The 12,428-nt window shown below is 47.6% G+C and overlaps 1 protein-coding gene across 1 annotated transcript in view; it reads left to right on the top strand.

The window, feature by feature from the left end:
* Scn11a (sodium voltage-gated channel alpha subunit 11) overlaps positions 1-12,428 on the top strand; it is a 67,043-nt gene that overhangs the window by 39,102 nt on the left and 15,513 nt on the right. Inside the window, exons 18-22 of the mRNA XM_027415551.2 lie at positions 872-1,026; positions 4,395-4,568; positions 9,587-9,688; positions 10,117-10,386; positions 11,660-11,713. Coding sequence (XP_027271352.1) covers positions 872-1,026; positions 4,395-4,568; positions 9,587-9,688; positions 10,117-10,386; positions 11,660-11,713 — 755 coding nt within the window. The remainder of the gene's footprint in view (positions 1-871; positions 1,027-4,394; positions 4,569-9,586; positions 9,689-10,116; positions 10,387-11,659; positions 11,714-12,428) is intronic.

Below are 12,428 nucleotides of genomic sequence, written 5' to 3'. Positions count from 1 at the left end.
AAACTCTTGGCTTGGGTGTGCTCCATTCACATGGCCCAAAAGAGTAACCATCTGGAAGCCCACCTGGAGAACTAGTTGGACCAACAGATCAGTCACTTTGTAGAGCCCTTGGGACATCTGCTGTCAGAATGGATGGAGAGGAAGGGGAGTAAGGTTTGCAGGGCAATGTGGTCCATGATAAAAGTGTGCCTTTGTTGACAGCAAAGGCTGCCTCTAAACCTCTTTACAATTGATGAAGTTCTCCCATGTGTGGCTTGAGTCCACAAAGCCTTGGAACCCTCACCTCAAGTTTCTTGAAACCTTTTGGGTGCTATCTGTATGTTACAACTTCCCTACCCACAGTTTTGGCATTGTTAGCAACCACAAATCATTGGTGGCAAACAATGGTAAATAGGCCTCCATATCAGTTTACCTGGGCTGGGCGTCTCTGCTGAATGTAGATGGCTTTGTTCATGTCAGTGGTGTCAGTGAGGGGGTGGGGGGTCAGCAGATCTAGCTTGATCATGTGACCAAGTTGGCTCTGCCGCACATGGCTCATCTCCTGTGAGAACCAACGGGCTAGCCTGCAGCTGTTTCTGTGAGAACCAATGGGCTAGCCTGCAGCTGTTTCTGTGAGAACCAATGGGCTAGCCTGCAGCTGTCACCTTTGGAGAGCTGGCACAAGAGGGCAAGTGGAAACAGGCAAGCTGGCACACTGTGACTTCATGTCTTCCTGTAGGGCAGCACAGCTGAGCCCAGATTTCAGGCTTTGGAAAGAGATCATTTCTGGTGGGGGAAGCTACAGTTCACAAGGCAAGGGGCATAAAGTGATGAGCTGAGGTTAGTAACACAATTCACTCCAGACACTAACACTGCAAATGATTCCTTTCAGGCCTCAGTTGTCATTTTCTATGCCACAAGACAGACAAGAAAAAGCCCCGCTGGGTTGTGTGGTGGAATCTTCGGAAAACCTGCTACCAAATTGTGAAGCACAGCTGGTTTGAGAGCTTTATAATCTTTGTCATCCTGCTGAGCAGTGGAGCATTGGTAAGGGGTGCTCTTGGGGAGGAGAGTGGGCAGCGGGGCAGCAAGGGGGGCTCTTCACTGACAGCTCCTCAGTGTGCCGGGTTTCACACGTCTATAGTCAGAGTCCCCACTCCGAGGTGCTTTCCCTGTCGGAGAGGATTAACTCAGGCCAGTGTCCGAAAGAACCTTCTAACGTCTAGCCCTTGGACTTGGCTTGCCCACCTGTTCCCCACTTCCGGAAGATTCCCAGACATTTCCACTGTGTCACATACTTCAGACAGTTCCTCCTCTCACTTTCCCTGAAGAGCACGATATTGCTGTCAAGGACAAAATATTAGGGGAGGGGCTACAGGGAACGGATCAGGATATAACCAGTTGCTTGGATATTTCCCATCACTTGTGAAGATGCTGTATTCTGTTCATGATCCTTCCTGGTCAAGGTGTGATGTAGATCTCAGTGAGGCTGATGAGTAACTCCGAGTCTATCTGCCTTCAGAGTCAGGGTCCCCAGTGTCTCTGTGGTCTCTCTTCACTCCTTCCAGCCACTCCCAGCTTCCCTTATCATGTACCTTCTTCCCTTTTTCTCAACCCCCACTCTTCCTCAGGTTCCTGTTCGTTCTCCTTCTCCTGTCTTGTATCTCTCCTTAACATGGCTCAAACAGGAAACTAAACTTTCACTGTTTGTCATGCTAAGTGACTAGAACGCTTCTTGATTTGGAGTGACAGATCATTTCACAGACAGTTTGTAGCAGAAGAGACTCTGCAGAAGAGCCTTCTTGTGTCCCATGCCTTCTGTCTAGTGCTTCGTACATGCGTAGTCCTAAGGGAAAGGACAGGAGGAGAACAGACCATGCTAACTGGGGACAGGCACCAGTGTCACCCCCATACTTCACACACGGTAGAGGTTATTCCTCAAACAAAAATGCGGGTTCCTCTAGAACCATCCTGGGAACTCCCCTGATGGACTTTGGTTGCCAGTCTTTGGTGATCACTTCCCCATTGCTTGTGTGTCAAGGGTAGCATGTTTGCATTTGTATTATTTCATGCAATGGTGCCAAGCAGCAGTTAGGCAGTGGTGCTATTAGAAGCCATAGACACATGCCCTGTAGTGTCAGGGAGAGAAGACATGATCAGAGACCTGCCAGCAGGCAGAGTCCTAGCTCCCAATCTGCTTTCAGAGAGGCAGACGTAGGCTGGGCAGAACAGTACAGAACACACCACTTTGAGCGCACCAGGAGAAAGATCTGGCCCATCTCACTGTACATGCTTGCATAGAAGTGAGAATAAGGAAAGTCCAACCCATCACCACTGCCTATGGCCTAAGGACCAACACCATTGACATTATTAGAAGCTAGCTCTAAGAGCCGAGTCTTGAGCCCTTCCCAAACCACTGAGTCAGAGCCTACATCACAATAAGTTCCCAAGGTGGTGTGGGGCTTGTTAGGCTCTGAGAAGGTTGGGTCTGGACAACTGCACAGTAGTAACAAATGTCTCTTATTAAAAATTGTCCCTGGTATGACAGGGAGCCTTTTGAAATTTAGTTGCATGTCTCTGACCTGCTTAAGCCAACTTCCAGAAGAGAAAGCTAGCCTGTGCTGTCTGGATTTAGCTGTTATCTGCAGACAGGTAATGTAGACACCCCCTGGCCTCCAGGAGCATGGTGTCCAGAAGAGAAGACAGATGCAGTGATTACAGACCACCGTTGTGAGTGATGGGCTCAGAGCTGGAGAGGCTGAAGGGTGCTGAGCAGGACCAGTGCTCAGCCCAGCCTTGTAGGACCAGGGCAGTTTCCTGCTGAATGTCAACTCAGCCACGTTCACAAGGCTGAGCAGGAACCAGCAGGATAGAGACGAGGCAAGAGCTGTGCTAGCGACTTTCACCCTGTATTTTCGCTCACAGTTCAAGGTGCAGCCCAGCACGGTGAGGACAACAACTTGGCAATCTATTATGTAGGAAGACACTCTTATATTCAGAGGCATGTTAGTTACCTTTCTCGCTGATGTGGAAAACACCCAATAGAAACAACTTAAGGAGATGTTCTAATTTCGCTTCCGCTGCTATGATAAAAATGCCCCGACAAAAGCAACTTTAAAGAGAAAGGATTTACTCTGCTCATAATTACAGGCTAGAGTCCATTATTGCAGAGAAGTCAAAGCAGGAACTTGAAGCGGCTAGTAGGCCAACAGTCCACAATCCCAATAGGCAGCAGCCTCAGTCAAGAGCGTAGAAATGAATGCACCCATACCTAGCACCCACGCTATACATATACAATACAGGGTCTCTTTCCTGCCCAGGAAATGGTGCCGCCCACAGTGGGCTGGCTCTTCCCACACTAATTATAATCAAGACTATTGGTTACAGGCACAGACACATCCACCGGTCAACCTGATCTATACAATCCGCCATGGATTCTCTCCCAGGTGATTGAAGACTTTGTCAATTAAAATTAACAACAAGACTGTGCTGACAATTAAAATCACCACCACAGAGAGAGAGGGGTTATTTTGGCTCACACTGTGAGGGTACAGTCTGTCCTGGCAGCTGGAACATGAGGCAGTTGGTCATACTGCAGCCGTGGTCAGGAAGCAGAGAGAGAGATGACTGGGGTCCTCAGTTTGCTCTTCCTTTTTTATTTGGTTCAGGATCCTAGCATGGGCTGGAACCACCCATAGTTAGGGTTCTTCCCACTTCTGTTAACGCAGCCTACAAACTCTCTCGTTGCTGGATTTTTCTTGTCCTGCCAGGTCCCTAAATAAACACACAGACGCTATATTAATTATTAAACTGTTGGCTGATGGCTAGGGCGTCTTATTGGCTAACTCTGTCTTAGTTATTAACCTATTTCTATTAATCTGTGTATTTCCACGTGGTTTTATCTTACCGGAAAATGCCTGGCACATCCTTTCTTCCCAGTCCCTACATAGTGACTGTCTTTGGCGGGCTTCCTCTGCCTACCTTTCCCAGAATTCTCCTTGTCTCCTCGTCCCGCCTATCTTCCTGCCTCATTGGCCAGTGTTTTATTCATCAACCAATAAGAGAAACATATACACAAAAGGACATCCCCATCACTCTCTCTCAGACATGCCCAGAGCTGTGTTACCTAGTGATTCTAGACTGTTAACTTGACCACATTAGCCATCATAGGGGGCCAATGAGGAGAGGCCATGAGATCACTGGGATAAGAGAAATATGGACATGGAATTTTCCATATTTATTTAACCAAGAAATACATTTTATTGGAAAAGATCTGCCTTAATCTTTTCGTAGCAAAACTTCATCACCAAGATACCAACTAGTTTTTATTCACATAAAATATAAAAAAAATTCAAAGTCAGTAAGGTGCTCTGCACATATCCTACCTGGCTTACGGCTATGCTTTGTTCTTTTAGATATTTGAAGATGTCAACATCTCCAAACGGCCCCAAATTGAGCGGTTGCTAAGGTGTACTGACAATATCTTCACATTTATCTTCATCCTGGAGATGATTCTAAAGTGGGTGGCCTTTGGATTTCGAAGGTATTTCACCAGTGCCTGGTGCTGGCTCGATTTCCTCATTGTAATCGTAAGTTTACTGTCTCTGTGCCCTTTCGGGTTGGGGCAGGGATGGAAGAGGGGGCTGCCTTTCCTGTGGTCCTCATATGCGTGCCTCCCAAAATAATTCCGTGCACTGTTACAGTACTTACTGCTCCCTGTCATCTGTCCAGCTGTGGTCCAGCCCCCGTGGGCCCTGCCTCTCACAGTTGCCTTTCATAAACATACTGTCCCAAGCATGTCCAAGATGGCACTGCTCCACCTCTCTGATCACCGCTTGTGTCTGATGGAAACCTAGAGGAGCTTCGGGCATTCTCTATTTTTCCTTCTCCTTCCAACTTTTTTTTTCTTTTTCTATTTTTCTGATACTGATGTTTAGGAGGTAGGAGAGGAAGGTTCATGGACGTTGTCTTATTCCCCACAATGGTGGGGAACGCATCAGCACTCTGTGATGTCGGCCACACTAAAGATAAAGGCTCCTGCAGCTCAGAAGGTCAACAACTAGCTTTGGGCGCAGAACAGATCAGTGGTGATGCTGGGCTTTGTCCCTCCAGGCCTGCAGTGCTGACGTTAATAATAGCAATAGTGGATGCGCTCTGCTGCTTTCTCCTTATTGCTGTTGCCTTAACTTTTCCTGGGGAGAAACAACCAACGTCTGTGTATTCATCCCAGATGGGCACCAATACACTAAAGTACAATTTCTAGTCCCACTTGGTGAGCCCGTTGGGCTTCCTTACAGGGTGTGGGTGACCCCAGAGCAGCTGCGTCACGGCAGAGTCTGGCCCCATCTACAGGCAGGTGCATCGTGGAGCCCTGTTGTCAGTCAACCGTCCACTCCCTACATACTCTAGGGTCTCCCAGGATGACCTGCGGTGGGAGAGGGAGGGCACAGGTGAGGGAATCTCAGGTCTTCCTTCTTCAGCCCCTTAGGGAATGCCCATAGCTGCATTTCCATAGACCTGGCTGGCACTCTACCAGTCTGCTCTAGTTACCATGACTACCAGGCACAAAGCCCAAGATGGCATCATGCTATGTCTGGAGAAAAAAAAAATCTTGCGACAGCCACATTTTCTGCCACCTGTGCCAAATGTCTTCTTCCTTCTACTTATTATAGTCACTCTCTGTGGAAGGGCTTTTATTTTCCCTGTTTTCAGAGGAAGAAAGTAACTCAAAGGCTCTGAAATGCTCAAGACTACCTGCTGAGAAGTGGTAGAGGCGAGACTCAAACCTAGGAAGTCTCACTGCAGGGTGCAGGGTTTTAACAGGTGCCACCGTTATATTGATCCCACTTCTGCTTAGGAAAGCAGGGAAGGGGCTGGGGCACTGGCTTAGGTGGCAAAGTGCTTGATGTACAGTCATGAGGACCTGAGGTGCAATCCCCAGCTCCTGTGCACAAAAGCCAGGTACATCTACATGGTGCCGTCTTCCCAGCTCTGAGGAGCCCCAGCTTGGAGGACCCCTGGGGCTCGCTAGCCACACTGGTGAGTGAGCTCCAGAATCTGTGAGACTTGGTTTCAGAAGATAAGGTGGAGAGCGGTTGAGAACGACACTGACGTTGACTTCAGGGCCTCCACATGCACACACGCAGTGTGCATACACATCAAGACAAAAACACGAAAGCAAGGACTATGAACACTTTAAATTTAGCAAATTCACAATAGATAGTATAAACCTAGCAGCGATCCTTAAATATGTCAAAAAGCCATCTAAAGCCACAGTGTCACAGACATCAGCAGGCCCAGGTGGTTTGCACAGGCAAGTTTTACTAAATTCAATATTAACCAAGCTGTTTTGAAGGATAGACGAGGGGAACTGTAAACTAACCAAACGAGACAAGCGTAACCCTTGCTTGTTTTTGAGATGGGTTCTCATGTAGCTCAGGCAGTGGTCATGGCAGGCGTGGTGCTGGAGCTGATCCACATGGAGAGTGTGAGCAAGCACTTTTGAAACCTCAAAACCCCCCCTCTCCCACACTTCCACCAAGGCCACACCTGCTAATCCTTTTAATCCTACCAAGCAGTTAGTTCCACTAACGATGAGCCATGGGGGGCCATTCTTATTAAAACCACCAAGATTACACACAAATCAATCAAGATTACATACAATGGGGGCCATGAGATGGCTCAGTAGGAAAGGTGCTTGCCACCAAACCTGATGACCTGAGTTCAATCCTCAGAGCTTGTATGGTAGAAGGAGACAGCCAAGTCCTGCAAGTTGTCCTCTGACTTCCGAGCTCTACACAGTGCCCTCCCACAATAAATAAATGGGAAAAAGGTTAACGATACTTACAATAATTTTGGAGTAGGAAAACACAAACCTAAAACATAAAAATATGTAAGCTCAACTCCTTGAAAACGTACAACTTCTATTTTCTACTCAGCAATGCTAAAATTGTAACTAAGGACAAATTAGACCCCAGGACTTAGTATTTGTTGTGCACATGACAGGTATTAGTATATATCCATAATATATGAACTATATGATACAAATCACATGGAAGTTGACACCCAAAGGTGAGACTGAGCAAGGGCACAGATGGGAGAAACTGGGGTTGCTGACACATGTGTGAATAATTGCTGACTCATTTCACGAGTGAGAGTTCGCATCACCCAGACTGAAAAACATTTTTTACAGTTAAGTGACACCTGAATTAAGAAGAGAATTGGAAATTAAAATCTCTAATCACAGCTAACAACTTAATTGGAATAGCCATTATGGGGAAAGTTTTGCATTATTCGATAAAATTACAAACCGTGCCTATTTATAAGCTAGACATGCCACTTCCTAGTATAGATCCCGTGGAAACTCTTGGACATGTATCCAAGAAAAACACACATGTCTGTCAGCTTATGATATTTTTTACAACAAAGAAAGGGAGGAAGCCTAGTCATTTACCAAAGGAGAACAGGTCCGGAAAATGTGACCTCTTGTGTCCTGTGATATTCCAAAGCAGTTAACGGTATGGGCCAGCGAGTTAGCATAGTGGGTGAAGGTGCTTGAGCCAGGTCATGGTAGGAGAGAAGAGACGCCTGCCGGCTGTCCTCTGATCTTAACATGTGTGGCTGGGTGCAGGTACTCACATTCATACAAAAAAACGGGAAGTAGCAGCATCATGGTGTATAATACACAATATACAATTTACATTATACACCATGGGGGGTGCTCAAAAAAGAGCAGAATGATCAATGCAAGTCAGGAAAAGATAAAAATAAAAACTGGAATACCTGTCCCTTTGAACAGAGATGACAGTGGAAAAGATCATGGCTGCTTTGTGGGAGAATCTGATCACGATCTCCAGATTTGATGGAACAGAAACTAACTTGAGGCTGAGATGAAGAGGTGCCTAATGTCCCCTCCCATAATGAGAGCCTTGCTTTGGCACTTCAGAACAGGCCACCTTCGCCGTCCTTTCTTGTTACAATCAGTCTTTACTCCATCCGCCTGAGCCCTGCCACCACGTGGGCACCCATCCAGGTGTCCTCAATAAGATAAGTCTTATAAAATAAATAGATTTATGATAATTAAGACTGAGCTAGCATATAAGAAGTCCTAGTCAATTGGCCAGCAGCATTGTAAACTAATATAAGACTCTATGTGTTATTTTGACTGCCCACATGGTGGCGGGACTCTGGCAGCTTGGCAGAAAGACTTATCAGTATACTTTCTGAGTAGAAGAGGAGAGTTTGCTGGAAACTGCTTCAATATTCTCCCAACAAAGTAAAAACATTATTTTAAATATGATGCATTCAAACACTTTATTTTTTTTGCATGGTGTACATGCACACATGTGTGAATTTGTGTGAGTTCACCTAAGGGTTTGGATGTACACTGCATGTGTATAGCCTAAGTATGGCTGTCAGGACAACCACAGATGTCTGTCTTCGGGTGTCTTCCATTTCTTGTCTATTGGAGGATCTCTCCACGGCTTGGAGCTTCACCATGTACATTAAGCTAGCTGGCCTCCTCGGGGTCCTCCTGTCCCCACCTTCCATCCCTAGAATGACAGGCATGGGCTTCCACACCTGGCTTTTTGCATGGGTGCTGGGACCCACACCCAGGCCCTCATTCATGAGAGGCAGGCACTTTTCTGTTATCTCCCCAGTACTAAATAAAAAATACTTAATGTTGACCACACATTTTGTAATGTAGCCATCCAACACATGCTCCCGCCCAATCTAGGATCTGATTTATGGGCTTGCCCTGTGTGTTGATGTCATGGCCATCTGGTTTCCTTGAATTCACACCAGTTTCTCAGTGTCTTCTGTGATTCAAGTGATACAAACACACTCCTCACTGCAACTGCTCTTGCCCTTCCAGCAGGATCTGGCTTGCCACTGTGCTCAACACCTCAGAAATAGAGTCCTCGATAGTGCTGGAGAGGTGATCATGTAAGCATGAGGCTCTAAGTGTGGATCCCTGGCATTCATGTAAAGACCAGGCAGAGCAGCACACATCTGTAACCCCAGAACTAGGAACCAGGCAGAGTGGCACACACCTGTAACCCCAGAACTAGGAACCAGGCAGAGTGGCACACATCTGTAACCCCAGATCTAGGAACCAGGCAGAGTGGCACACACCTGTAACCCCAGAACTAGGAACCAGGCAGAGTGGCACACATCTGTAACCCCGGAACTAGGAACTGGGCAGAGCAGCACACATCTGTAACCCCAGAACTAGGGAAGCAGAGACAAGGGTATGCTAGGCTTCACTGGCCAGTCATTCTTAGTGGATTTGGTTCCAGGTTCAGTGAGAGACTCTGTCTCAAACAATAAGGTGGAGAGCAATTGAGAAAGACACCACAAGTTGACCTCTGGTCTCCACACACATGCACACACAGATACACAGACAGACAGAGACAGACAGACAGACAGATGCATACACACCAAGGGGGAACAAAAGAAAAAAGGGAGAGAGAGAGAGAGAGAGAGAGAGAGAGAGAGAGAGAGAGAGAGAGAGAGAGAGAGAGAGAGCACATGAGCCCTTGAGCCTGTGCTGGCAGTCCTGGCTGCCCAGGCAGCTGTCCTCACCAAGCAGTGTCTCCTCTCACAGGTGTCTGTGGTCAGTCTCATGAACTTACCAAGCTTGAAGTCCTTCCGGACTCTGCGAGCACTGAGGCCTCTGCGGGCGCTGTCTCAGTTTGAAGGAATGAAGGTACATGTCTGGGTGGATGGGTGGAAACTTAGTTAACATGACAGGCAGAGGTCATCTGCCCTCGGGCTTTGGTCAGTTTTTTACTGGGGTCCTACACAGCCAGACCTGGGCCTGGACTATGAGAAGCTGAGAAAAAGACTATGCCATGGTCTGTTTCTTGACAGTGGAGGCCGCCTCTGTCTTCCCTTCAGCATCCTAGGTAAAGACATGCCCCGTGTCTAGTGTCATCTTCACAGGGCACTTCTGAGGTCATGCTTGGTGGCCGTATGAGCAGAAAGCAGAGCTCATCATGGGTTGGGAGAGGGATGATCAGGGTAAAGACAAAGTAACTCTAGAGGTCCAGTCCCACACACTAGGTCCGCTGGGGAAGATGGGGAGCATGCTGGGCGCCCCATCTGCTATGTTTTCCTCTGCCTTGCTTCCCAAAGGTTGTGGTCAACGCCCTCATCAGTGCTATACCTGCCATTCTCAATGTCTTGCTGGTCTGCCTCATTTTCTGGCTCATATTTTGCATCCTGGGAGTAAATTTTTTTTCTGGGAAATTTGGAAGATGCATTAATGGAACAGATATAAATAAATATTTGAATCATACCGAAATTGGAAACCAAAGCCAATGTCAAAGTAGCAATTACTCGTGGGAGGTCCCGAAAGTCAACTTTGACAACGTGGGGAACGCCTACCTCGCTCTGCTGCAGGTGGTGAGTGCTTTGGGTATGTCTTCTTCCAGGGAGAGAAAACCTGGAAGCCTAAAATCATATTAGTCCACCGAGACTGTGGATCCTAGTCCTCTTCCCAGGGGTGGCACAGGGGTGGGGCGTCTTTGCGAAATTTCACGGAGAGTGTCTAGCTTAGTTACGTCTCTCATTTCTTTGACAAACCACCTGACACCTTAGTATCTGTTCTGTTGCTGTGATAAAATAACCAACAAAAAGCAAGCTAGGGAAGAAAGGTTTTATTTTAGCTTATAGCTCCAAAGGGAACCCATTCCATCGCAGAGCAATGCATGATAGAAGGGTCCGGAGGCTGGCTGATTACATTTCATCTGTACACAGGAGGGGTGGCAGGCTATAAATCCTCAAAGCCCGATGCCAGTGACACACTTCTTTCAGCAAGGGTCCACACCCTAAAATTCTATGATCTGCACCAACACGGGGATGGGGGACAAGTGTTCAAACACACAAGGATATGGGTGTATTTATCATTTAAACCACAGCACCTGACAAAAGCAACTTAAGGCAGGGTTATTTTTGCCCGTGGTTTGAGGAACTAGACCACCATGGTGGGGAGCAAAGACATGGTGGAGCAGATTCTCTAGATATGGCAGCTGGTCACACTGGCTCTACAGTCAGGAGTGGACAGAAAGAAGCGGGTGCCGGTGCTCGGATCGCCTTTTTCTTTTTATTCACTCAGGGACCCCAACCCTGTGGGATGATACCACCCACACTCAGGACGAGTCTTCTCCTCTCAACTAACCCTCCTCAAAAACACCTTCACCACCTTCCCCGATGTGTGTACCCCTAGGTGATTTTGGAGCCAGTCGAGCTGACAGTGAAGACTAGCCATCACACATACCAAGGCCCCTGTCAGGGTCTGTTCGGCTTGCCTTGTCTTCTGGGGTTCCTCGCTTGCTGTTGAGAGCATCTGCCAGGGAGGAGCAGGCTTTTGGCAATACTTCTCTTTTTAAGCCGCAGCAACCAGGTGTGGGGCAGGTAGCCCAACCTTACCCCACTCTTCCCAAATGACCTATAGTGTAGCAATTCACTTTGTTTTAAAATCACTAGTCTTGGAGAAGGAAGAAAGAGAAAATGAATGACTCCCTCCCACCCCGTTTCTTCCAACCGTTCTACTGTGTGGACCTCTCTCTGGGGCAGGACGGACCCTGCTCACAGGGCCAGGCAATATTTCACAGGCATGCATCTGTCGATGAAAAAAGTCTACAGCTGTGTCCAAATTTTTCTGTGTCTGTTTCAGGCAACATATAAGGGCTGGCTGGACATTATGAAGGCTGCTGTTGATTCCAGAGGGGTGAGTCCATGTCTCACTATGTTCTAGAATGTTGCGCTCCAACCAGAGATGATATGAGCACCCAGACAGCCCCAAACTTCCTGCATGACAACTTTATCATTCCAGGTCCTCTCTGTCTTGTTCTTCTGGAGGCAGAACTATGTTATAGACATTGTTTGATAAAAAGAGCTCTACTCTATTCTGCTGGGCCTGACACCCCAGTATTCTGTAGAGTCCAACGTTTTCCCTCTGTGTGGTAAGGGGAGAAGGGTGAAAGAAGAGAATCCCATGTGTCCTAACTTGCTTTCTGTTGCTGTGACAACATGCTGACCAAACCAACTTGGGGAAGGGGGAGGGTTTTGTTTGTTTGTTTAAACCTACAGGTTACAGGCTATCACTGAGAGAAACCAGGGCAGGAGCTCAAGGTAGGAATCTGGATGTATGAACTGAAGCAGAGGCCCCAGAGAAAAACTGGCCTACTTCTTGTCCTTCCTAGGGTTACCACTGCTGTAATGAAACTCATGGCCAAAAGCAACTTGGGGAGGAAATGCTTTGTTCGGCTTACACATCACAGTCCATTGAGGGGAGAAGCAAAGATAGGAACTCAAGTCAGGACAGGAACCTGGAGGCGGGAGCTGCTGCAGAGGCCATGGAGGGAGGAACCTGGAGGCAGGAGCTGCTGCAGAGACCATGGAGGGAGCTGCTTGCTGGCTTGCTCTCCATGGCCTGCTCAGCC

Source organism: Cricetulus griseus, chromosome 4 (genome assembly GCF_003668045.3).
Source record: "Cricetulus griseus strain 17A/GY chromosome 4, alternate assembly CriGri-PICRH-1.0, whole genome shotgun sequence".
Classification (NCBI taxonomy): domain Eukaryota; kingdom Metazoa; phylum Chordata; class Mammalia; order Rodentia; family Cricetidae; genus Cricetulus; species Cricetulus griseus.
This window is presented reverse-complemented; position numbering and strand designations above follow the sequence as displayed.